Genomic DNA, 27,467 nt, shown 5'->3' with positions numbered 1-27,467 from the left:
ATATATATTATAGCCTTATATAATAATATAGCCTTTTTGTTTAACGAAGAGAATCTCTACAGTGTGCACACCCTTATGCCGGCCACTGGGGCCACAGAGATGAAACTGATTCCTTGTCTGAGCTCATTTATGATTACATATCAGGATTTCCAACTAACTGGGCATCAGTTGAGTTACAAGACCCTCCTGTCAAAGAGCTGGGGCACAGGACCAGGTTCTAGGCAAGACAGGCATCCAGACGCTCTTAGAGAAATAGGATTAACTTGGGGGAGTGAGAAGAACTGAGACTGGGTGACAATCCAGGAGCTCGGATGGGCCTGGACCTCTGTCTACATCAGGAAGGGTGACTTAATTCAAAATCCTACAAGACAGGATGTAGGGACTGAGCTTGAAAATCAGTTGGAGTCTGTGAAGTTGCTCTGAGGAGCTCAGGAAGCACAGGCAAGGGCAATAGAAAAGTGGATCACATGCTACTGCAGTTTCTTAGGTACACGTAACCACAGAGCTTTTGTGTAAATACATTGTGCAGGAAATATTTCTCTCAATAATGCCTAAGATTTCCAGTGTTAGATGTTCACTCATCCATTCATCTATCCATCCATCTGTCCACCTGTCCACCCATCCATCCTTCCTTCCTTCCATCAAGTAATTCATGAACTGGAGAACATTGCACTGTATTTGCCAGAACTCTTAGGGAGAGTGCTATGGTGCTAGATGTGGTCAGAGGAATATTCTGTTAAGCTGAATGAGATGAAGAATAAGAAGCTCAAAGACTTTGCTTAATGAATAGAAGTTGGTAATTCCTATACTCTTCAAGAGGGTGGGTTGTGTTATTTGCAGTTTTTATTTTACTGAATTGGGTATTGCAGGTCTAGGCTACAGCTGAATTGCTAAGGACATGGAGAAACTGAGGCAAAACTATTCTTCAATTTTCATCTCTTTGCATATAATCTGTCATTATACTTTATAACTTCACCTTGAATGCATTCCTTCTCCACCTCTATTGCTATTGCTCTAATTCAAATCCTTATTGGATCTTACCAGAACCATTGCAAAGATTTTCTATCCAGCCTTCCTGCCTTCTGTCTCTCCTTCTTCCACTCCATTCTCCATATCACTGCTAAAATGATCTTCCTAAAGCTCATATCTAATTATGTTAATCCCTTGCCTCAAAATATTTGACCGTAAGTCAGCTTTCTCTGACACCCACAGTCCTCTGCAGCACATGTGCCACAGGTTCGCCACCACTGTCCTAAGTGGTAAAGTCCAGATCCTGTAGCACGACATTTAAAACTCTTTACGCCTTTATCACCTACAGATTTCCTGCCATTCTTAAAATTCCTTTGCATTACCCAACAGCAAAAATTCTTCCTATGGTCAAAACACATTTCCTTTACTTCTCTGTATGGAAAACTCTTCTTTAGAAAGCTATCCCTGTTGTCCTTGTAATGCCAAATGAGCAAATCTTCAGGTGTTGCTCCTTAACTCTTCATAAACCCCACCTGTGTTCTATATCACATATTCCCAGTTAGCTTCCTGGGCATATTGTTGGGTTGTACTCTCTTATCCTTCAGAACTGGGTGTGGATATTTGACTTGCTTTGGCTAGTGAAATGTGAAAAGTGGAAGTTTAAAGAGCCAACACATGACTCATGCACTGTCTTTCCCTCGGGTAGTTGCTCTGTCTTTATTGTAGAATAAGTAAGATACAAACCAGGACACCCAGCAACACTTAATGGGTTTGTACCAATAATGAAAAATAAAATCTTTCTTGTTCAAGCTGCTGATATTTTGGGATTGCTTGTTGTTGAAGAGCCCGGCCTGTCCTGATATACTACTCTGCTTTGACATCTTCCATAACTTCCTAAACCACCATGTTTCTACCTTACCTGAGCTTGGGCAGCACATTTTCTCTGTACTCTTTTTCTGGTTCTAATGATGCACTGGTAATAACCAGTTCACTGATATGTCTTAGTCATCTCCACAACTATTTTGAGGCTTCCTAGGAGCAGGGATGGTGCTTGTACCATTCTTATATTGCACAAAGTATGGTTCATGGCTGAGGCAGTGCATTATAATGAATGCGGGAGTCAGACATTATTTGAACCCCTGTTCTGGTACTTATTGGATAATCTCTCTGAGCTTCAGTTTCCTCATCTTTCAAATGAGAGTAACACCATATACTCTACAGGGTTTTTCTTAAATTTCTGGGTACAGTTTATGTACGAATAATAGCATTCTATAATTATTATCGTTCTCTCTCTCTCTTTTTTTTTTTTTTGGTTTTTTGAGTCTCACTATGTAGTTCAGACTGCTCTGGAACTCACTGTGTAGCCCAGACTGGTCTCAAACTCACAGCGATTCCTCCTGCCTCAGCCTCCCAAGTGCTGGGATTACAGGCTTGCGCCACCACGCCCGCTTGTTCTCATTTATTTTCATTATCATTATTGATGGTATTCAATAAATGCTGTGGATGTCAGTCTTTCGTCAATTAAAGTATTGTGGTATGTGCATTGAGCTTGAAATCAGAAGTTCTGAATTAAAGGCTTCACTTTTGTCACCATCTTTGTGATCTTGGGAAAGTTAATTATCCTCCCTGCATGTGTCACATTCTTTATTTTAAAATACAGATGGGGATGATATATACCTCACAGAGATTTTATAAATTTTATCTTATTTTTTGCAAACCCAAGACCTCGCACATGGGAGGCAAGTGCTTTACCACTGATCCCTATTTTATTTCATATTTCATAAAATTTAAATGAGATAATATATGAGGAAATATTTTATGTTTAAGCATCACACATTCTAAAACCTGAATGACACAGATTAGATTGGCTGGTCCCTCATGTAAGGACAGTGTGAAGCACTCCAGTGTTCTCCAGTAACATTTAGCTGTTGATTTTATCTTTGTTTGCTTATGTTTTTGTCTTTCCAGGTAGGCTATGATGCTCAAGATAAAGAATTGCCTTAGACATTTTGGGACAAGAAAGGTGTTTATTTCTCTTTACATAAGAGTGATACATGCTCATTGTATAAAAAATAAAATTACACAAAGAAAACAAAAATTCCAGTAATTCTTGTCTCACCTTCAAATAATCTCTATCAGTCTTTAGAGGCAGTTCATTTATTTTACAGTTTTACTCTCATTATATATATTTACACACAAGCATTTTCCCATGTCATTAAATACTCATTCATATATTAATTTACATAAAAATCTTACACTTTTAACTATTTTCCTATTGTTGAAAATATAAGTTGATTATACTTCACTGTCTAAATAAAGCTATAAGAAAACACTTTAGTGCATAAATATTTCTCTTATTTTGTACTGTTGTAGGAAAAATTTTTAGAAGGAATAGTTTTGAGTCCAAGGATATGAATATTTTTAATGCCCTTGAGACTTTCAGAGTGATTTCAGGAAGTCAAACCAAGTTTCACTCCCACAAACAAGATGTGAGATTGTATATCTCACTGCATCGTCATCTGTAATGAGAGTTATTTAAAATCAAGTTAAAGCTTTTAAATATAATAATTATCTACATGTATTTCTTCTGTGAATTGTTTGTGCCTCTTGTCCATTTTTCTGTTAGGATATTAATTATTTTCTCACTAGTTTCTATGAGGTTTTAAAAATGACCTTGTTCTAGTCACAGGCACAGCACAAGACACACAGTGATGCTACTTATATATGTCTTGGATCATTAGTTAATTGTCTTGGGGACTTTTTAGGAACCAAAGCAGACTTTTCTGGAAGCTAACTTTTTTCTTTTCCCACCTAGGATACGGCTGGACAGGAGAGGTACAGGACGATCACCACAGCCTATTACCGGGGGGCCATGGGCTTCATTCTGATGTATGACATCACCAATGAGGAGTCCTTCAATGCTGTCCAGGACTGGTACAAGACTCATTCACTCATTAATTCATTCATCAAATTGTTCATGAAAACCACCTAACATGAACTAGGCCCTATCCTGTGTGTTAGGGAAACATGGCTCCTGCTCTCAAGGAGTTCTCAGGTGAGAGAAGAAGTCAGGTCAGTAAACAGGCAATGAAAATATCATGTGACAGGTACAGTGAGGAAGAGAGGAGTCAAGGCTGCAGGAACACAGGGAGGGCTCTCTGACCCAGCTTAGTGGCCAGGGAAGGTGTCTTGGAGTTGATGACACACCTGCCTTGTTTTGTAAGATGAACAGGAATTAGCTCAGAGGGTAAGAATTTCCAGAAAAAGAACACAAATATACAAAGACAAGAAAGTAGGTAAGAGGGTAAGAAGGGCACAGGTCATGACAGTTTTTGTGTTGGGGTAAGAAGCTTTGATTTTATCCTTTAGTGATGACATTGATATTAACAATCAACAATTTCAGATTTATATTTTAAGAAGATTACTCTGGCTACAGTGGAGAGAGAATCTACACAGCAGTTTTCTGTCCCTGGGCTCAGTGTGAGGCCCAAGAACAAATTAGTCTAAATTTGTAAAGGTTCAGTTAAAATTCCATGCCTACAGTTCTAGCTAGTTGGAAGGCTGAGGCAGGAAGATTGAAAGTTTGAAGTCAACCTGGACAGCTTAGTAAGACCTCATCTTAGAATTAAAAAAAAAAAATCAAAAGGGCTGCAGATGTAAATCAATGCTGCCTGGTCTCACTGTCCAGTGCAGGAAAGGAGAGAGAGAGAGAGAGAGAGAGAGAGAGAGAGAGAGAGAGAGAGATTGATTCAATTTGCAATAGAATCCGAGGCGTTGGTGGTATAGTGGTTAGCATAGCTGCCTTCCAATTTGCAATAGAAATCAGTACAGAACCCAGAGGTATAACCTCTGAACAACTTATACCTTCCTTCATGGAAAATTATTCACAGGGAGAAGGAGATGAGAGAAGAACAAGAGAGGGAAAGGCCAATACCAGTGCCCCCAACCAAAGGAAAATGGCAGAGCAGAAGGCCAGGCGTCTGAGACACTGCTGTTCTTCAGAGCCAAAAGAACCGAGTGCACCAGGGTCCTAGCAACAGTGCTGGATGGCACAAAGTCTATCTCCTGATCCATTTTGTCCCAACTACCCTTATTAGTCTGTTTCCTGTTACTATAGCAAAACATCTGAGGCTAAATACTTTATTTTAAAAAAAGAGATTTATTTAACTCAGTCTTAGAGCTGGAAGTCCAAACAGCACAGCAATGACTCTAGCAAAGACATTCCTGACCACAACACATCAAGGCAGATGGCATCAAAGAGGGAACATGTGCAAGAGGGGAAGGGCACACAGCCAGACAGGAAGCCAGAGGGAGATGGGGGAGGGACCAATATTGCTCTTTTATAGCAACCTTAAGTTACAAGAACTAACCAGGGTCCTTTGAGAACTACATTAATTCCTTACAGGTAACACACTGAATGGAATAATTATTTCCAATTAGGCCTCAGCTCTTAAAGGCACCACCAGTTCTTAACATCATCACACTGGGAACCAAGCTTCTAACACATGAGCCCTCTGAGGACAAACCACATCTAAATCCTAGCAACTACCCTTTGGGGACTCCCTCCTTCCAAGGAGCAGTTGCCATGGCTGTGGGAAGCATTGCTGGCCACTTGGACCCTTGAGCTAAGAGTGATCTTGCAGACTGCCTGCTGCACTTCTCTGTTCTGACCAACAGGCCGAGGGCCCATGCCATTCACAGAGCATATGCTCTCTTTTTCTGTCCTCTTCTTCCTGTTTTCTCCTTTCTTTTTAACAAATTCTTCACCTTACTGTCCTTTCTGTCCGTTTCTTGCTCCCCCTTTTCTTTTACTCTCTCTAGTCATGATTTTTCTCCCCTCCTCCCCTTGCTGCCACCCCCCACCCCTGACACACACACCATAGAGTGATAAGCTCTTCCTTTAAGTGTCTTCACACTGCTCATTCCCTGGTGGCCTTGACCCCTTTCCCTTTTTGATCAATCTCTATTTATTCTGCTTTGGAACACAGTGTCATTTACACCTGCTGACGGTTTCTCCCAGAACAACCTGAACTTGTTGCTAACCTGGGAGCTGAGAGAGAATGGAGTGAGAGGAGGGAGAAAGATGGAACGACACAGAGATTTGGCACCTGGTACCGGCCTTCAGTCTAATGACTGTCTGTTTCTCCTGAGTCCTGGCCTTTGGTTTTGCCTCTGAACAATGGTCTCAGCCTGGCCACCACCTTCCATTCAAACCCCAGGCCCATTGATGGTTGAGTTAATTTCTTCCTTTAAGGGAATGGCTTGTCACCATCGAGGGGAATGTCAATGATGGAATCAGTTTTAGGAGCAGGGTCAGTAATAGGTCCAGACTGTATAACCATAGTTAAGTTAGATTCTGAGTGCCAATGTCAAAGTAGGGTCAAATTCAAGATATACTTTAGGATTAACCATTCACTGGTCCACTCACTCACCAAACATTCACTAGCACCTTCTCTGCTCTGTGCTCTGGGCTGGGAGCAGGCATGGCCCTGCTCTCAGAGAGAGACAGATAGATTTTACCAAGTTTAAAGAGATGTAGGAGGTCAAAAGAGGGGACAGATTTAGGCCTATCCCCATAAAAATCTGTTTCTACAGTGTTAAGGTCCTACTTTATTCCCTCTGGTAAAATTTTGTTTCTAATTTCAGAAGTAATACCTGTTCATTTTCAAAAACTTGTAAGCAATAAACATTTGAAAAGTATTTTTTGAAAAGCTTTGAAATCAAACAAGTGTAGTGATGCATGCCTGAGGTAAGAAGATCATAAGATTGAGCCCAGCCTGGGCAATTTAGTGACTTAGCAAGTCCCTGTCTCAAAATAAAAAAGAGCTGGGGATGTAGCTCAGCACGAAGGCTGTGGGTGCAACCACCCCCCCAACACACAGTTCAAACATCTTATATGAAGGAAATCAATGAAGATATTTTGGTTTCTAAGGCCTCCATGAAAGCATATAAACTACAGAGGATGGGGTAGAGGCCAGCTGAGTGTAGGGAAGCTTGAGAAAACTCCTTGCAAGTCATTGTGGGTTCAACACTGAGCTTCGGAGGATGAGCTAGTTCTGAGGAAAGGATTCCCAGTATGGGCAAAAGACGCAGGCATGGAAGAACATTTAGAGAATGAGTGAGAAGGACTGTGAAATAGGATGAAGGTTAGTGAGGTTGGAGATACAGGATGTGAATGATCCTGAACTGAAGAGACTAGATTTGATCGCATAGCTAGTTGGGACCCAGAAAAAAATTTTTAAGAAAGGGCACAATGAAGTCAAATGCACATTTTAGAAAGAGCTGTCTATCCAGTGAGGATATTAGGGGACTGCAAAGAGAGGTGAGTTAGGTCCACAACAAAGAATTAGGTTTGGGCATCTGCGACAGCTGGCTGGTGCAGGTGTAGGTATGTATCCACTATTGAATTAACTGATGGTAACATGGGTGTTGCTAGCTAAGGAAAGGAAGCTTCTTCAACGCTTGAAGTTCTCTTTCTGACCTAGGAGGCTGTATATCTTAGTTTGGGCTGTTATAACAAGAATGCCATAGGTGGCTTAAATGACAAACTTATTTCTCACAGTTCTGGATGCTGAGAAGTCTGAGATCAAGGCACCAGTAGATCCACTGTCTGGGGACAGTCCCCTTATTGTATCATTAAATAAAGGGGAGAGAGCTTTAGTATCTTCCTCTTCTTTTTTTTTTTTTTGAGACAGGGTCTCACTATGTAGTTGAGACTGACCTGGAACTCACCACGTAGCCCAGGCTGGTCTCAAACTCACAGCGATCCTCCTGCCTCCGCCTCCGAATGCTAGGATTACAGGCATGTGCCACCACCCCTGCCTTTCTTCCTCTTCTTTTAAGGAGAACTTTTTTCTAGTTCCATTTACTGGGCTCTACTCTCGTGACATAATAATTTCCCGAAGGCTCCACCTTCAAATACCATCACACTGGGGTTTAGGGTTCAACATGTGAAGAAGGGGCAAAGACCTTCAGTTCATAGCAGTGTGATCAACACATTTCTCTCTGTTTCTTTTTAGGGCTACTCAGATCAAGACCTACTCCTGGGACAATGCACAGGTTATTCTGGTGGGAAACAAGTGTGACATGGAGGAAGAAAGGGTTGTTCCCACTGAGAAGGGCCAGCTCCTTGCAGAGCAGCTTGGTATGTGCGGGACTATGTGTGTGCATGTGTGCACAAGAAGTGGGACAGATAAAGGGGATAAGTGTGTGTTTGCATTCGTAACTTCAGAGTGCATTATGATTGTGAATTGTGTACCTGTGTGCTCTATATGTATTGTTTTGTATTTGTGTGATGTCCATATGGATTTATCCTTGGAATTTTAAGTAATTCATCATTTATGATATATACACACATATATATATTGATATATATATATATATTGAGAAACTATCAGAGAATATAACTTTAAACTCTCTATTCCTCAATAATTATGGTGTTACACACACTGAATACATAAGTTATATTGAATGTATAAGTAAACTTATAAACTTTTTAGTAGCTCCTTTCACAAAGGGTTTGAGACAATTTACTAAAAATGTCACTATAGTATATTGAGAGAGACGTGTGTGTATATAGGCAGGGGAGGGAGTTTTAGCAAGTTCAAGCAAAGGTGGAAGGAAAAGAAAAGAAAACAAGAATGAGCTAAGTATATATATATATCATAGGTTCTTGGGATCCTGCAAGAGTTGGGAGGAGGGCAAAATAATGCCTTTGAGCTGCCTAGCCACCATTTCAAAGAGGAAACAGTAATCCGTTACATGGTTCCTTGATGTAAAAAGAAACCTATGATTCTAGAGAAGCACCATTCTTCATTGGCAACTATGGAGTAGAATTCTGCACACTGAATGTGACCCTGTCTTTAATATCAAATATCCTTCTAACAACTAAAACAATGAACGTGATATAGGCTGTTTCTTAGCATTCTTAAGCCAAACTGATGGCTCTCACCAAAACACAGTTCATAACAAAAGTAAAATATAAAGGCACAAAACTATGTGGCCCAAGTGTTAGCTCAGTAGTGCTCTGGTTTGTCCAAGGTTGAAGTGTTTTGCTTCCTCGGCTCCATTGTGGCCCAGGTACCCAGATATGTCTCAGTGGCCCCATGGAAGAACCCATACTTAACTTTGCTTTGAAACAGTCTTTCTTTTATTATATACTGAGATTCAATGTAAGGTTGCCCTAAAGAAAGAATCCCATGCATATAGATCTTCCTCTAGAAAAATAGTGGGACTGCTTGCTTTCCCTATGTATAACACCATAAGTATTTTAAGTATTGAGGAATAGAGAGTTTCAAGTTATATTCTCTGATAGTTTCTCAAGTATCAGTGTTTGTACTTGAAGGTGGGGCAAATTCTATAATATACACATATGAATTATACTGTACATATTTATACTTGTATTATATGTATTATGTGTATGCGGTGTTTGTGTGTGTGGCCCCTGTACTTTTTTCTCCCCTCTCCTCTTCTCCAAGGTGGCCTGGATTAGAAATTATCAAATTGTAAGTGCTTAATAAATGGGAAGGTTGGTCATCTTGGGTCTTGCTGTTCCTACTCTATTTGCAGTTTCTCAGGGTCCAGAAGTTTGCCTCTCTTGATTTACAGATTTATAATCATGTGGTGAAGCCCATACTCAAATAACTTCAGTCTATCCTTTTACACTCTCAACTTTTATGCACTCACAGAACCCAGAGCCTCTCCCTGGACTATCTCCTAAGTGTTTGGAATGCTGTCTGCTACTCCTATCCCCTACCCTCACCTAGCTAATGAGCTCCACTTAGTTTTCAAACAGCACAAGTTTCACATATTCTGTGAAGCTTTTTCTGGTCCTGGCACTCCTTTTTGCCCGCACCTCATGTACCCTGTACATCCAATAGTCACTGTGTTCATTTACTAGTCTGTCTTCTCAAAGCTCTTTGAGGACAGGAAATGAATCTTATTTGTCTTTGTTCCACAGTGCCCAGAATGCAGCCTGGGGCTGAATAGATACTGCAAAATTATGTTTTGACTACATTTTATTCCATCAAGTATTCAACTATTTTGTTTTTTTGTTTTTGGTACCGGCGATCAAACTTAGGACCTTGCGCTTGCTTGCGAGGCAGGCGGCGGCACCATTGAGCTAAATCTCCAGCCCCTCAGCTACTTTGTTTTATTGTCCAGTGAAGATTTTCTGAGCACTTTCTCTATGCTGTGCTCTGATGTGCTCTGCTGCGCTCTGCTCTACTATGAAGTAGGACACATTTCCTGGTCTGAAGAAGCTTGGTCCAGGAGAGAGCTGACAAAAGCAGTGATAGCACAGGTGATCAGTGTGGTGACAGGGCATGAGCTGGTGGTTTGGGGAACACAGAGGAGGCACCTGATTAGGTTAGGGTCAAAGAACATGATGCCCAAGTAGCCTACTCAAGTGAGGGAAAAAGGCAAGCACATTCTACGAAGGGGACACAATGCCAGCAAAGGCAGGGAACAGGGCTGTGGTTCAGGGAATCATAAATCACTGGATGGTGTGAGCCTGGAGTAGTGTTGCCCAGACAGAAGCACTTGTGCCACTGGAGGTGTGCAAGACAATTTTATATATTTATTTTTCTATGTATTGGAAAAAATGTAACTAGCAAATGCCAAACTCTCATGACTAAGATTGGGGTGAGTTTGTTAAACATTTATAGGTGCTTACCATGTGCCAGGCACTATTTAAAATTTTTAAAGTATTATTCATTTAATCCCTTTTAAGTGTTCCAAGATATATACAGCACTTATCTCTACATTGTGTCTGTGTGTGTGTGTGTGTGTGTGTGTGTGTGTGTGTGTGTGTGTGTGTGTGTGTGTGTGTGTGTGTGTGTGTGTGTGTGTGTGTGTGTGTGTTTACTAGGTGAGAAAAGTGAGGCACAGAGAAGTTAAATAACTTTTTCCAGGTTATATAGTTAGTAAGAGGGTAGAGCTAGTATTTGAACCCCAGAAGTAGTCTGGACAGAGCCTAACTACTTAACTTTATATTGCAGCAAATGTGATAATAATTCTTGATGTATATTGAGCCAGGCATTATGAAATTTTTAGCATTCTCTCTCTCCCTCTCCTTCCCATTTCCCTCTCCTTCCTCCTGTCTCTTTCTGCCTCTCTTTTTAGGCAGGGTATCACTATGTAGTTCAGGCTTGTCTTGAACTCACTATGTAGCCCAGGCTGGCCTCAAACTTGCAGCAATCCTCTGCCTCAGCCTTCTGAGTGCTGGGATTACAGGTGTGCACCACCTGTAGCTAGCACTGTTTCTCTTAATTCTCATGATAACCCTTCAAGGTGGCTATTATAAGGTATGTTGTGTAGTTAGGAAGGTTATGTAGTTAGGAAGTGGTGGAGTAAGAAAAAATCTGTCAAATTCATATAGGAACACAAATAAAAATGAGATTGACTCTTAGTGCAGGGTTCAGAAATGGACTTGAAGAAGGCCTTAATAAAGAAGGCCAAATTTAGGTATGTAATGGAAACTCGTCTATGTCCTGCATAAGTTTCTGAACTTTCCTCTATTGTTTACCAGAACATACCTATTTATATGCTTAGATCTTTCTAACCCCTGAGAATAGGAATTACTTCTGATTCATTTCATTCTGTCAAGCATGCAGCACAGGGTAGATAGTTATTCATATATTTCCCCTGTTGGGCTGGGGATTTAGTTCAGTGGCACCCTGCCTGCCTTTCAAGCTCAGGGTCATGAGTTTGATCCCCAGTACCAAAAAATAAAAAATAAAAAATTATATATCCATATATTTCCCTATTCATTGAAAAATATTTGTTGAACATATACTCTGAGACAGCACTTAGGATATAAACCCAACTGAAATTCTTCCTATCACGGGGAAATAGACATTGAATAACTATATAAAGAACTGTATAAGTAAGAATTGTATACATGGGTGAATCATATGGTAGATGAATTGTCTCAATCAAGTGGTTAATTGTGATAAATTCTGTTTGAGTTAGGAGTCATATTTCATGTGATAAAATTCCAAGTCAAACTAGCTTTACAAAAAATAGAATTTATTAGCTCATGTAGCTGGAAGGACTACTGGACCTAGGACTCAATTGCAGTGTATATTTCTCAGCTTGATATACCCCCTCAGCCTCCTTCTATAGCCAGACTCTCTGCTTGCGGATGGATGATGGCTGCTCCAGGTTCATCTCTCACTAGCCTCTGCAAAAAGAGGACTCTCTGTTGGCCACTATATATCACTCTCAAGGAGGACTATGATTGGTCACCCATAAGTCACATGTTCATCCCTATGACTGGAGGAGGCAATTATTATAACATAGAGTTCCACCATGACTGCTTAAAGTGCTGGTTCCAAGAAGGAAGAAAATGTGGTCAGGTAAAAGTAACATTAAGTCCGAGCTGGGGATTTAGCTCAGTGGTTGGTGCCTGCCTCCCAAGCACAAAGGCCCAAGTTTGATCCCCGTTAGCTCCCCCACCCCAAAGTAACATAAGTCCACCGCGTGTACTGTGAACAAGGTGAAAAAGAAAAACCTAATTTTAGTCTGGAAATCCAACCTGTTATGAGAAAGTAACACTTAAACTGAGAACTAAGGATGAGAAAAGGTAGGCGAGGAGTAAGAGTGAGGGGAAAATGGCCTGAATAAATGTGGGTTAGAGCTTAAAACATTCATGAGATTAAAAGGCCATGTCACAGTGACTAAACAATCAAGGGGTCAGTAGGGCAAGGTAAAGGTAGAGAGGCAGGGTAGATGACTGTACCAGTCCTCAGCCTGTTTGTCATCATTCTTAATCCTTCTCTTGCTCTGTCAGCTTCCTGTAACTCCTTGCAGAGAGGTTGACCTTTGCAGGCGGGGTTTCCCAAGCCCCTGTGACTGTGGCTTCTGGTTGAGCTTACCTAAGGGGAAACAGAGGCAGGTGATTGGAGATGGAGAAGAGAGAAAAGCTTGGATATATCCCCCACCTTGGATGGCTCTTCTTCTGTGGGCCACCTACTCCTCTGTGATTCCTGTTCCTTTGGTTCCAGCTTCCTTTGCCTCTCGTAATAGTTTTTCTTTGTTTTGTTTTGTTTTTTTCTGTTGATGATCTCTGGGATTTCTCACTGTTCTGTTTGGCTTCTTGATTCCTCTCTTGCCTGCTTAACCAATTTCCTGTAGTTTAAATGCTAAGAAAAGTTCCCATTTTCTTGGTTGGAATCTGAATAAAGCAATTGTGTAAAGTACCATGGAAATACAGGATATGTTCTGAGTGGTGGATACGGGGTAGGGAAGAGAAAGAGAAAGCTCTCTGGGATCAGAAATTCACAGATGAGTAATTAAATTCATTAGGAGTGGGAGCTGAAGCATTGGTGGTGAATGTATGGCACATGTGTTATTTGTTTTTCTTTTAAGACAAAAGATGTTGATGTATGAGTTGCTTTTCTAAACTAAAACCTCAGTATTCAGGTCTAATTGAAGTAATGGCACTTTGTGACAAATAAGTGGGTTTTGGGTGGCACTTTGGGCACTTGTCTCTGAAAGATTCACCATCACTGAGCTAGAAAGTAATTGCATGAGCAAAGACAGAAAATGAGAAAGCCTTGATGTTTCTGCAGCATAGTATGAGCCAGGATGATAAAGCCAAGGCCAAGCCAGGCAGAATTGCTATGATGTGGAGGTAGTTGGAGTGTTCTGCAAGAGTGTATTATGATTGATGGCTTTGTCCCCAAGACAGCAGAACTGGGAGGTGGTGGAACCTTTGAGAGGTAAAGCTTTGTGAGAAGTCCTTAGGTCACTGGGGGTATGCTCTTAGAAGGCAGTTTATGGGACCCTTTCCCTTCTCTTGAAAGAGTTTTTATAAAAGTAGAAAATCTGGCTCCCCATTTCTCTGCTTTCTGTCTCAAGATATATAATCTTGCTGCCATGCACACTCCTGCTGTTGCTATTGGCCATGAGATGGTGCAGCTAAGGGGCAGCTGTCACCATACAGCCCCTATGTCCTTTGGACACTGAATCTTCTGAACTGTGAACCAAATAAACCTCTTTCTTCACCAGTACCCTAAGTCCAGTATTTTGCTATAGTAACAAAAATCTGACTGATTCAAGGGTCTTTGGTTTTAAGTTAATGAGACTGACTTGAAATTAATCAGATGTCATTCAGTTCTAGTGACACAAATCCAAGTCAAAACAGTTGAAGTGATAAGACAGGGGTATAGTTGAAGCAAAATGCAAGAGAAAGTCAGAAATTAATAGGCCAATGTGTTGGATGAATTGTTTACACTTGGACATGAATTATTTAGGTACTCAAAGTATCTGAGAATAAGAGTAAGTCTAGGGTGGAAAGAAAGACAGTGAGTCTCTTGCCAAAACTGTCGGTGACCAGAAGGGTGTAAGTTGAAGGTTGACAGATAACCGGGCATGAGGAGGTGTCACAGCAGAATGGGGATTTGAATATAATGGTAGTGGGGAAATGTTCTAGAATAGTGTTGGAACACGAAGGGGTGAGTTTAGTTGGTTTCAAGTTTCCAAATAGAACCTAAAGTCCAGCTCAGAGGCATATAGTATGGACATAGCCTGTGGATCTGTAATAGCTGCCTTTGGACAGGATAGGGAAACAGCATTTTGAGAGTGGTGGAGAATCTTGGGTTCAGTTAAATATTGGGCCCCATTAAAAACTGTAAAAATCTCATTGTTCTGAAGCCCATTAGAGGAAAGAAAGGTCTGGGTTAGGAGCGGCTATTCTGCTTAATTGGTTGTCATCTTCCTGTCTTACTGGCTTCTCTGCTCCTGAGAGTCTTTATTAATAAACCTGAGAAAAAGGTTACCGCCTGGGCCTACTAATAAAGGGCCTTCAGGAGTCTGACAGTAATTGGATGGGGGTGCTTTGGGGCTTGTTCTGCTAAGCAAAAGAGATTCTTGTGTTGACTAGATCTGTGAGCTGGTAACTTAAATCAAATTTCTCATGCTTTGGGTGCCTTTGAGAGGACAGTAAAGACACCTCTTTGGCACAACATATGAGCTCTTCATGATTAGTCTCTTATGGACTTATAGCTCACTGCTTTGGTTTTTCTGCTCTAATGATAACAAACTCCTATTGTCCTTCTGGCATATACCAAGGATTAGGTTTTGGGATTTTTTCCCCCTTTCTCTGTGCTCATACTGTTTCTCCTGCCCAGTGCACTACACATGCATGTGGACATGTGGACTCACAATCACATGTCTTTGTCCAGTTTAGGCACCAGCTTCTTGAAAAAAATCTTCTCTGGTGCCCAATCTTGGCTGTTCCTCCTCTCTGTCATGACAATCCCTTGACTCGTCACTGCTCTGGTACTTATCACTGTAATATGGTCCAGGTGTCACCCTGGAGTAGGAACTCCTCAAGGTAGAATCTACAGTAACGCCTCTGTTCATGAATGCTTCCATTTGCAAACAGTTTGGTTTGCAAACAAAAGCATTTGGCAAAACTTTGCTTCCACTCACAAACTCCACATTGGGTGACAAACACAACTATGACCATCTTCCTCACACAAACACAAAGGCACACAGCCATCTTCCTCCAAATCATAAAACAAATTAAATTAAGGCCAGGGACTGCCTCGAAAGCACAAGGTCCTATCCATTGCCGGTACTAGAAAAAAAATAATATAAGTTCAATAATAAAAGTTCATAAACTGAAGCACCACTGTATACCTGATTTACTTCAGTATCCCCAGGGTCTGGCACGGGGTCTTGCCATGCTTACAGACCTGGACCATAATGATCCCCAGTGTCTGCAGCCCCTCAGACACACCCTAAGTGCTCATCCCCACCTCCATCATTGAACCAGTACTCATGGAGCACCTATTCCTCCATTGGAGCTGGAGCTGTGATGAATGGCCTGGTCCCTGTCAAATGCACTTTACCTCATGGGGTAACAAGTGCTGTGGCAGAGGGAAGCACAGGGGAAAATGAAGAGCCACATCTCAGCTGAGACTTGAAGAATGAGTAAGACAAGTTAGGTGAAGAGTTTTTCTCAGTTCTGACAGTAAAGGCTCACATTTTGTATTAACTTCAGGAAGCTCCCTTCCCCTTTCCTCCCCTTCCATTTGCTCCTCCTGCATTCCCCGCATGGCTTCTGGTTCCTCTGCGTTAGAATGTTATAGCTTGTTCTGTCACTGTTCCAACAGAGAGCAAAACAAAGAGGTGTAAAGGATAAAGCCCTTATTATGGGCCATCTCTGAGCTTCAGTTTTCCATCTGAAATTACAAGGGATAAGCCCTCTCTTGCCCTACCCACATCCCAAGATTGTTTTAAAATTGTGTCTGTAAAGGACCCTGCAGAAGTGAGGAACTGAAACTCTTATTAGTGTGCCTTCTCCACAACTAGATGCAGTCTTCCACATCCCTGACACGCAACACAAGACCCTGTATAATGTCAGTGTTCAATAAAGACCTGGTTTATTCATTGACCCTGAATGAGGAAGAGCAAGAGGGCTTGCTCAAAGGTCTTGGGAAACAATGGAGGGTCAAAGAAGCCTAGAGTAAAGTGAGTGGGAGTCAAATGGGAAGGAGATTGGCCATTTATTCCACATGGCAGTCATTGCTCAGACTTTTGTGCATTTAGTTATTACCACCCATGAAGTAGGTAATAGCCACTCCATTCTACAGATGAGGAGGTGGACACCGAAAGCAGTTAGGCAACTTCCCCAATGCCACACAGCTACCCCCTTTTCCCTAAAAATAAGATCTAGCCAGAAAATAATCAGCCTTGATAACTAGGGATCAAAACTGCTAGCCCCAATCAGCCTATCCTTGCCTTACTTGTCAGAAGGTAGACACTGAGCAAGAGAATAGTTTAGGCAGGTAAGGCAAGCATAGGCTGATTGGGGTTGGCAGTTTTTATCCCTGTTATCAAGGCTCATTATTTTCTGGCTAGATCTTATTTTCAGAGAAACACAGTACTAGCTGACAGACTGAATTCAAATCCAGAAGACTCCTGCGCCTCTCCCCACTGCTCACCTATAAAATGGGGCATGTCCTCCCCTTAGTGCCAGTTCCTCAGAAAGGATTTGTACCCCTGGCCTTGACCTGTGTCCTCATCTTCAAGCTGACAGTGAAAGTTTATTTACTGCTTTTCCTTCTTGCCCTTTTCCCTTGGTAAGCAATACCCTCCCTTCCACCTCTCCAGACACTGCCACTTGCCATTAGCCAGTCAAAGAATTTTTGTGGTATTTATTAAGGAAAAGGAATAGGTTGAAGGGTCTTTGAAGCTGACTGGGTTTCTAGTTTCAGGATAATGAGCAGCTGCTTCCTTTACCGTCACATGCCCACAATTAGCAAGATTTTCTGCAGCTTGCTTTTCTCAGGTCAGGAAATGGGCCACAGAGATGCTGCCAGCAGGAGGTGGGCTGCCAGGAGCTGGAAACTAGGAGTCCCTTCAAGCTGGGAGGTCTGGGAGTCCTTTTGTACCTGGGGCTTCAGGCCATGCTGTGGCTGGTGGGATAATAAGAAGGAAAAGGAAGAGATCCTTCCTTTGCCAGAGAAATTGATACAAGAGGGGAAAGCGGGTAGAGGTGAGGGAAGCAAGAGGAAAGAAGAAGAGCAGAGAGAAACTGTCATTATAATAGGCAGCTTTTATACAGCAGTTTATCCATTGTCTCACTTAATCCTTTCAACTGCTTTCAGTTGGAAGACAGTTATTGTTCCTGCTTGACAGAGTTGGGAGTCTGAGTGTCAGAGAGGTTAAGTGATTCAGACAGGTGCAGCAACTTGCCCAGATTCAGACACTGTTGTAGTCAGATCAAAGCAAACAGACTTGCAAAGAAAAAGATAGGAAGAAGAGAGGAAAAATGCAAAGTGAAAGGGAAAAGAGGAAGAAAGGAGAAGAGGTAGGGCTGTATACAGACTTTGGAGCCAGCCAAATCTGTCTGAACCCATTTCCCACTGAGTTAGCCATCTGATCCTATGTGAGTTATGTAACCCATTGAAGCCTTTATTTTCACATTTATAAAAATTAGAAATAATGATATCTACCAACAAACTTGTGTGAGGATTAAATAAGGTGATATCTGTAAAGCTCCTAGCATAGTACCTGGCATTAGTAGGTGCTCATTAGATATAATGGGTTCCAAAGAGACAGGGCAAGTAACTTAAGGGAAAAAGAAACTAAACTTTAAAAAAGGGAGGAGGATTTTTGAGGAGAAATAAAGGCTTGGAAGGAAGGAAAGGAGAGAGTAGGCAGGGGCAGGAAAATGATGGAAAGGCAATTTATGCATCTAAATTCTGCCACCAGGCTGGTCAGGATTCCTACGAGGGAATCAGGAGGTATCATGGGACAATCAAGTTTTGTTCTATGTCACAAAGAATGTCATTAAGGATCTCAAGGTACAAAAAAAAAAAGTATGCAGGACATTTTAGGTACAGCTCTCCTTGGTCTTTTTGTTGTTTTTTCAGGGACAGGAAAGATCTATAGGATTATTCCAGTAGAATTTAGGGAGGAGGAACCCCATTGAGTGGAGATAAGCCAATATATCTGTAGTAGAAAGGGAAAATAAAGCTTGTCTTATTTATTGTGGCTCTTGAGGTGCCTCCAAGAGCTCACACTAGAGCTGGCAAGGGGCTGCATGAATGGGAAGCAGAGGAAAGAGGAAAATCCTGCTCATAAAGTCCAAAACCTGGGTTCTTGTAATGGTGCTTTTACTTTTGACCAGCTAGCTTACTTCCCTAAGTCACAGTATCTGTATTAGTGACATGGAGAGGGTATGACTGACACTCCTTCCCCCAGAACAACATGAAGAATGAATAAGATAATGGTTATGGTAAATGTTTTAGAAAGTAGAAATTGTCCTGCACATGTATTTATGTATTCATTCTTTCTGCAAACACCCAGTGATCCCTCTTCCATTCAGGAACAGGACCATATACTTCATATGTATTATTTTGTTTCATATTTGAAATAACACTACGAGGTAAGTAAAAGTATCTTATTTACAACCAGAGAATTGATTTGTAAAGAGATAAGTGATTTGCCAAGATCAAAACGATGGTCAATAGTAGAGTCCGGGTCTGTCAGACTCTAAAACCAGAGCAGGTAACCCCTGCCCTGAACTGTCTCTCTGAAGCAGAATCCTTTGCCCTTAGAGTTAGGCCTCTTTACTTCACTTCAAAGTACTGGCTGTATTGATCCACTCTGTTTGGCTGGAGGCACAAAAGGGTTCCTGCTGATGAGATGGGAAAAATACGTACCTGTATTTCTTCTCTCCCTAGGGTTTGACTTCTTTGAAGCCAGCGCCAAGGAGAACATCAGTGTGAGGCAGGCCTTCGAGCGCCTGGTGGATGCCATTTGCGATAAGATGTCTGATTCCCTGGACACAGATCCCTCCGTGCTGGGTACCTCCAAGAACACGCGTCTCTCAGATACCCCACCGCTGCTACAACAAAACTGCTCGTGCTAGACAAGGTCCCCACCCTTCCAACCTCCCTTCAGTGTAGCCCCACGCACACTTGCTTCTCTCTGATACACACTGTCCACTCCCTGAGCAAGCTGAGTTCCTGCTGTTCTTTGCCAGCCCCTGGGGTTCCCTGCAGATGGCCCCAATTACAGACAATCAGCACTAGACTAAGCACAGGACATAGCATGGGTGGAGAATTCCCTTTGCAAAAGACAACTGCGTTTTACGAATGACATTTGAGATGGAGACTTAGAAAGAGAGTCTCTTTTCCACTGGCAAAATGAAATTTCCTCCTTTACCAAAATTTGACACACCCACACTTTTCAGGAGCTGGCCAAAAGTGTAAGGTGAGGCCCACCTGCATTGCTAATCCTATTAAAGAAAGCTTTGCAAAATACAACCTTCTTGTTTCATGTCAGGCTCCCTGTGGGGCTTCCTCTCATTGCAAAGCCCTGTGCCTGTTACCACGGATGCCCACAGGGTCTGAGCAGTTGCTGTGGTGACAGGCCAGTGCTAATCTCCAGAGAGCTCAGACTCTAGTGATGCTAAAGGAACAAAGGCTGAGTCAGAAACACACTTAAAAGAAAAAGATTATCTCCTGAAAAATGTCAAAGGTTTCTGCTGTATGAAAGAGCAAGCAAATGAGTGTGAGAAAGACAAAGAAATATAAGAGACATAAAGAACTGGTCCTTAGTTTCTGATTTTGTTGCTTTTCAGCTAGTTCTTAACTATGAGAACTGCATGCAATTGGTCACTGGTTCTTAGACTCCAAAAATTTGAACATTTTAGAGTGAATGGGACCCTCCCCCAAAACTTACCTAGTCTGACTGGTCAGTTCCAGCCGTCTCATCTCTGACAAGTAGCTGTCAGGCTCATGTCCAAATCTCTTCTAAAGCACACACTCCAGGCAGGTACCATAGCTGACTGTCCACACTGTCTTTGTGCAAGTCTCATAGGAAATTTTCCGTTGTGTCATGTGGAAATCTTTCTTCTGGAACACCCCCCCGAACCCCACCCCAATGATTGATCTCTCTATCTCTGTTCCCTCTGCCTTTTAAATGATTTGCGAACAGGAATCATGGTCCCCAGGACCTCTTTTCTGGGTCAAATAATCCCCCTAGAATTCCACTTTCTGTTCTTCGAAAGATTCTTCCTATCCTTCCCTTTCCTCCAACCCACCTGTCAGTTATCCCTGATCAATCCAACTGGGAAATGTGATTTAAAGCAGAATCAATCTAAGGAAGAAATGAACTCAGAGGTCTCAATCCTAATTATGTTCTCCAGGACACAACACATTAGTATCTACTGAAGAGCCCCCCGTAACACCCGGAGGGAAAAAAATATATACTCTGAAGTCAAAATGGATTTGCTCATGATTATGACTTGCTGTGGGTATAGGAACTCAGTTAAGTTTTAGCTAAAATAATGATATGGAGCTGGCTCTGATTCCTGAGAAACATTTCTTTTCTGTCATGTCTTGAACCCTCAGCCTTCTATGCCCTGCACTGACATACCACCTCAAAAGTCTGTGTGTGTGTGTGTGTGTGTGTGTGTGTGTGTGTGTGTGTCTCTGTGTGTGGTTTTCTCTCCATTTCAAATGCAGCTCATCTAAGAAAAGTATATTCACTGGCAACAGGTCCATTGACCAACTGAAAGGATTATCCAGAGCCAGCTATATTCAGACGTTGCTTCCTTTGATTCAATGCAAAGAACAAAGTTCAGGAGACTTGGACTCTGTCATTTAATGAAATATGATTCTGGACCATTTACTCCCATCTCAGAGTCTTGATTTCCCAGTTTAAGATAAAAAGATTAATTTGGATGACCTTAGATCCCTTCATTCACTTAAAACTGATACTTTTCTTTCACCTTCACCATTTCAGTTGATCTGCAAAATGAACCTTATTTCAGAGATCAGAACTATTATCCCAGTGTTATTTACCATAACACATTATTCCAAGCACATTACATGTATTAACTTATCTTCCTGACATCTTTGTGAGGGAGATACTATAATCAACCTCATTTAAAGATGAAGAAACAGAGGCCCAGAGAAGCTCTTGTTTGCCTAAGGTCACAAAATGAGTAAATGGAAGAGCTGGGGTTCAAATGGAGCCAGTGAGTTCCAAGGTCTGTGCCCTTCAGCACATTTTATATTGCATCTCTTTTAGAGAAATGTGATCCAAATAAGTCAAGAGACTTGGCCAACATGACACATCTGGCAAGCATGTGAAAGCTACATTAGGGTTAAATCCCAGGGCCATCAGATTCTAAGCCTACTGGAGAAAAGACTTATATCTCTAATCTGAGGTGATAGATGTCTAATTCTTAAGTAGAGTTAGTCTCTGAAGTGACAGGATCCCATAACCCTTAGCACAAAATGCCCAGTGCTTTTGCAGGCCAGGTGCTGACTTTCCCTGTATCTGCCCCTATTGGGCAGTTTTTATCTGGTTCCCAAGTAGGGCTTTTCACAGCCTCTATGCTCCAGTGCTGGGACATTTTAGGGGAGTGATTTGATTAACTTCTCTGACCATGACAAAATACATTCCCTTCACAGGGCAGCAGTTATGAGTGTCCTTTCTACACTGTAAAGTTACACACAGTGTCATGGATGATTACTATTTTCTCTGGACAGTAACACCCATCTACCTTAGTATTAGTACTTCAGACCAACACCTTCATAACTTCTAGATGTTTTAGTACCTATAACCAATGATCTTTTCTCCTTGCAGCATGTCCAGGCAAAAGACTGAATTTTTTTACTTAAAAACTGTTAGTCATAGTGGCACATCCCCATAATCCTAACACTCCGGAGGCTGAATCAAGAGGAGCAACACTAGTTCGAGGCCAGACTGGGGCTACAAAGTGAGTTTAATAGCAAGATCCTGTCTCAAAAACAAACAACAAACAAAAAGCTGTTAGTCTTTAAAATTCAAGAGCCGGTTCAGGGAGCAAACAACTTCACAATAGATAGAATCAAGAGTAAAGTGTTATAAAGGCAAAATCTTTTACTGGGTATCAGACAAACAGACCTGCTTGTTAGATGGCAATTCCCCAGCCCTCCTCTGTGACCTCATTTCTGTCAAGTGGAAGGCAGCAGCTTCCAACTGATCGCAGTGCAATGTTCATCAATCAAGGTAATATTGCAATTAGCAACCAAGGTTTGAGCTGTGTGTGTTAGTGGCAACTTGTCCTGGATTTCATCTTCCTAAACAATCCAAATAAAGGATTAAAAAATAACTGATCTTTATAAAGAAAAAGTAGGGCACAAGTATAATGGTATTGTAGCTTTTTTATAGAATCTGTTTTAAATGCATCTGTATCTGTAAATACAAAATGATTCCTGACTTATTATTGTCTTCTTAGTAGCATTATAATTTCTAGGACCAGCAGTGTACTGAATGGGCACAGATCCATCAAATATTAGATTTGGAAAATAGCTTAGAGAAGATTTTATTCAGAGTTCTATTTTACAGAAGAGAAGGTTGAGGCCCAAGTAGAAGGAAAACTCCCTATCACCATAAGAGTATAGGAATAATGGAGCCAGGAGTTTATCTTGGGTCACCACTAAGAGGAAATTCACCTATCCTGGGTAACTACAGTACTATGGGCCCAGTCCCATTAAATATTGGATAGATAAAGATGAGAGGAAATGATCCCTGGCTGCAAGGTACCTGCGTTCTAATGAAAACACTTAGATGCAATATCTTATTTCTAAGATATTATCCAATTTGGTAGGCAAAGAAACACAGACCTGGAAAAGTTAACATGCCCAAAGGCCTGCTAATATTATTCGAACCCACCTGTGTCTGACTCATGCTCTTTCAATTTTCTTTACATCTCAGATGAAAAGTAGATAGGTGCTGGTAGTGACAGACTCCAGCAGATTTTTAGAGTTAATTAAATAACCTCAGTTGAGCCCTTGGTTTCCAGTTGCATTGTGACTACAGCCTTATAACCCAGAATGATATGAGCATCCTCCAGACCTGACTCTACTCATATCACCTGCTTCTGCCCCAAAGGTTCTTCCTTGGATATTGAGTTTCCTGGAGTGTCCGAGGAACATTTATTTGACTTTGTTTGCCAACAGTTTGAGGAAGAGAAATGGCTTACAGAAACCAGTGTCCTGAGATCTCATCAATTTCTGATACCCCATCTGAAGCCTATGCCAGGCCACCTACCATAGTTGAAGAATCAAGTAACAGTCTGTGGCTGGAAGTGCATACAAAAGCTGGTCCATGAGATACAAATACTGTGAAGTGATGTTTTTTAAGGGCATGGGTTCCTTATGTGAAATAGGCAAAACTTAAATGTATTCATTCAACAAAAAAGTATCTTCTATGTTCCAGGGTAGAATCAGTGGCAAAGTAGATCCTGTCTTTGCCTACATAAAACATAGAGCTTCATAGTTTAGTCAAGACAATGTGACTTCATCACTCAAATATAACTGCAAAGTACTCTGAAGGAAAGGTAAGTGGTTCTAAGAGAATATATAATTGGAAAACCTGACTCACCTTTGTGGATCTGTTTCAGAAGCCCTGGGAAGATCCCATGTCCTCCACAAATACCTCCACTATTCACTGGCATTGGTTTACGTTCCTCAACTAAATTTTCACCTTTTAGTTCCAACCTTTTGTTGGAAATACAAATACAAATTTCCCAAGCAGAATAAGGATAAGAAAGAATACCTGTACCTGTAAACTACCTTTAGATTTCTGGTTAAGAGTTAATTGTTGTCTTCTGAAGGAAATAACCAATCACTTCAAAATTTAGTGGCTTAAAACAACAATATTTATTACTTCTCTTGACTCTGCTTCTTCTGGCCAAGGTTGGATGGTCTGTGATGGCTTATTTCACATGTCTGGGGTCCCAGCATAGGTGATTGCAGCCTCTGTTCTGTGGTCTCATCCTCCAGAACCCTACCCAGACTTGTTTATCTGGCAGCAGAAGTTGCCCCAGCAACCAAAGAAGTCATGCTTTAAGGCAGAAGCACTTTCCAAGCCTCTGTTAGAATCACATTTGGTAATCTCCCATAGACTAATGCAAGTCACATGGCCAATTTTAAGGTAAGGGGTGGGGAGATAGATGCCATCTCCTTATGACAACAGCTAAAATATTGTGGCCAACTTTTCAGTCTGCCACATGAAACACTCCTACGTCGTCTGAAAGTTAGGTAAGTTTCCCCAGGTGTAAAACCCATTAAGAGAAGTATCAAAGTGGTTTAGTACAGGATGGTCTCATCATTTGTTTAATTACCCAAAGGATCTCTCTACTTTGGAGGAATCAAGATACATTAAAATGGAGATGTTTGGGGTCAGGGATTTGGCTCAGTGGTTCTGCCACCTACCATGCAAGCGCAAGGACCCAAGTTTGATCCCTGGTACAAAAAAAAAAAAAAAAAAAAAAAAAAAAGGAGATGTTTTGATACTTGTTAAACAGTATCTTTGGTTACTTCTTAGATATCCCTGAAGGATGAATATGGCTTGACACTCCAAGGGGTTCACCCTAGGTTATAGTTGTGATTTCTGCCTGAAGTGCCTAGCCAGAAGGCTAGCTGAAGGATGTGCAAAAAAGATGGACTCAAAGGACTCCCTGCTCTAGCTACATTCTCTTTTTTGGAGTACTCATCTAGTTTTGAGGCTTTGGATGACAAGAGTTTGATAATGATGGATACCCAAATGCCTTCTAGAATTTCTATCTCTCAAACTGAACATGTCCAGGTTAGAACTCAATTCTGCCCCAAATAGGATTGGATTCCAATCTTCACAGAAATTTAGCTATCATCCTTAATTCCTTGGTTTTTCTTTTTTTAGTCACCACATTGAATAGAACAGCAAGTCCTAAGGCTCTACCTCTAAGAATGCTTCAAATCTGTCCACTTTTCTCCATTTCCTTTGCCATAACTTTAGTACAAGCCACCATTGTTTAACCCCTAGAGAGCTAACCAGTTTTCCTATGTACACACTTACTTGCCTACAATCTGTCCTCTATCAACAGCAATATTTTAAAAATATAAACGAATAGCTCAGTAGCTAGTATGAAGTCTAGAATGAAGTTTACGTCCATACTGCACATGAAAATAATCCAGATGCTTCCATTTTTATTAATAACAACTTTTAATTATTCTATTTCTAGCCCTGAATCTGTTCCTAAGTTGTTAAAAGACCTCTGAAAAGTCATTCCCCTATAATAGCCAGCTATCACTTCTCCCAATTCTTCTGGAAATAACACTCCTTTTGAGGTGTTACCACTGCCTCACCTAAACCAGGTGATTCTAGTGAAGAGGACCATGTGATCAAGAAGAACCAATCAGAATCCTTCCCTGAGATTTTTATATTACAAATTGAGCTATTCTTTTTCCTTTTGAGTGGTAAATATATGAGGTTATGTGGCCTATAACTGTGATGGCCTACCATCCACCCATGTGTAAATGCTGATCTAATAGTAAGAGAAAACAAAGCTATTATGTGGAAAGAAGCATAAATATAAGGTGAGAAAGAGTGTGACCTCTGAGCTCCCCACCTGGGATCCTAGCTTCTTGAAGCTTGGTCACTCACCTCTTTTGATTCTGCTACCATAGCTAGCTCAGTGTATCTTTTTTTTTTCTTCTTTTTCTTTGGTACTGGGGATTGAACTCAGGACCTTGTTTTTGTGAGGCAGGTGGCAGAACCCCTGAGCTAAGTCCCCAGCCTAGTGTATCTTTCTAACACAGTCCCATTAGGTTCTTAACACTTGGAACCCAAAATCTATTGTCTCTTCTTTAATCTGCACTCTTGTACAAGTCTTTCCAGCTTCAAAGTGCAGAAATTCTAACTTTTAAAAACCAGGTCTTTCAGAAAGTCCCACTGACATTGACCTTATGATCAAAACTATAATCTGAGAAAAAGAGTCTATGGACTCTACCACTCTTTTCCTGTATCTGAAGGCACATGGAAGAGGGATTTCTCAAGATGAGAAGCAATTCTCCACGGACACTGATGATACTATAAGCAAAGGTTCCTATGACCATTTATGTGTATGCACACACACACACATGTACTCATGCAAGCATGTGCGACTGGTAGAGTCTGGTTTCCAGACCCTAATCAGCTAGATAAAACTGCTAACACATTGCCACTTCTTTCTCTACATCTGTTCCTATTTCTCAGCTATCTCAGTGATACCCACCATCCTGAGAGTCCACTACTGACCAGCCTAGGTTGTGTGTGGTTGTATACTTTTGCCTACTTTCTCTCTCTCTCTCTCTCTCTCTCTCTCTCTCTCTCTCTCTCTCTCTCTCTCTCTTCTCTCTCTCTCTCTCTCTCTCTCTTTCTCTCTCTCTCTCCCCCTCTCCCTCTCTCTCCTCTGTCTCTCATGCTAGGGATTGAACCCAGGGTCTTCACCCATGCTAGACAAGTGCTCTACCACTAAGCTATATTCCCAGACCTTTTCTATCATTTTGAAGTGGCCAAGTAGCAAATATCCAAATAGGAAATCTCTAGGAGGCTTGAATGAAAGACTTCCCTATGCTTGGTTCAAAATCATGTCATAGAAATGCTAATGGAGAACAAAGTAAACCATCAAGATCCTTAAGAGTATTATTAGAATTCTTGGCTTCCTTTAGATTCTAACGCATCTCTTCCATTTTTTAACAATGGGCTAGGATAAAGCTAATAGCCTAGGTAAACTTGGTTAAATCATTTCCTATCTCTGGGCTTCAGCAGCTGGTTTTTGCAAGCCTTTTTAGCACTAATGCTTTTTTATTCTATGTCGCTTTTCTGTAAGAGCTACGAGTGGAAAACAGGATTTTGGCAAGAATCCTTTCATTATGAAGCCTTCTTTCTTCTCAGATAAAATGAAAACAGCTGAGGTTGTGTGACTCCTCATCATTGAGCCAGGCTTTTGGCCCTGGTTTCTGAGTCTGCCAGAAAGGATTTTAGCAATTAAGTGTATCTAAATCATCTATGTCTGACAGTTCTAAGCTGGAGTCTCCTAAAGGGTAATGAGAGGAAGAGGAGAAAGAGGAATTTCTGAGGAGACCTGTTGAGAATGGAGCACAGACTTGTGTGTTTGAGAAGAGACAATAGGCAGCTGTGTCTGAGTGAAAAATGCATTCAAATTCAAGGAGGGCTTA

The 27,467-nt window shown here is 41.3% G+C and overlaps 1 protein-coding gene and 1 long non-coding RNA gene across 3 annotated transcripts in view; one reads left to right on the top strand and one right to left on the bottom strand.

The window, feature by feature from the left end:
• The window catches only part of Rab3b (RAB3B, member RAS oncogene family), a 55,554-nt gene extending 32,915 nt beyond the window's left edge, over positions 1-22,639 (top strand). Inside the window, exons 3-5 of the mRNA XM_010610311.3 lie at positions 3,785-3,903; positions 7,989-8,113; positions 19,170-22,639. Coding sequence (XP_010608613.1) covers positions 3,785-3,903; positions 7,989-8,113; positions 19,170-19,357 — 432 coding nt within the window. The 3' untranslated portion in view covers positions 19,358-22,639. The remainder of the gene's footprint in view (positions 1-3,784; positions 3,904-7,988; positions 8,114-19,169) is intronic.
• The window catches only part of LOC104852555, an 87,367-nt gene that overhangs the window by 55,112 nt on the left and 4,788 nt on the right, over positions 1-27,467 (bottom strand). For both annotated transcript variants that reach the window (XR_777520.2, XR_777522.2), the window contains exon 2: positions 12,710-12,845. This is a non-coding gene — a long non-coding RNA (uncharacterized LOC104852555). The remainder of the gene's footprint in view (positions 1-12,709; positions 12,846-27,467) is intronic.

The sequence above is a fragment of the Fukomys damarensis genome, unplaced genomic scaffold (assembly GCF_012274545.1).
Source record: "Fukomys damarensis isolate Sample0158 unplaced genomic scaffold, DMR_v1.0_HiC HiC_scaffold_23, whole genome shotgun sequence".
In the NCBI taxonomy this organism is placed as follows: Eukaryota; Metazoa; Chordata; class Mammalia; order Rodentia; family Bathyergidae; genus Fukomys; species Fukomys damarensis.
Note: the sequence above shows the minus strand (reverse complement) of the source record. Positions and strands in the feature narration are given on the sequence as shown.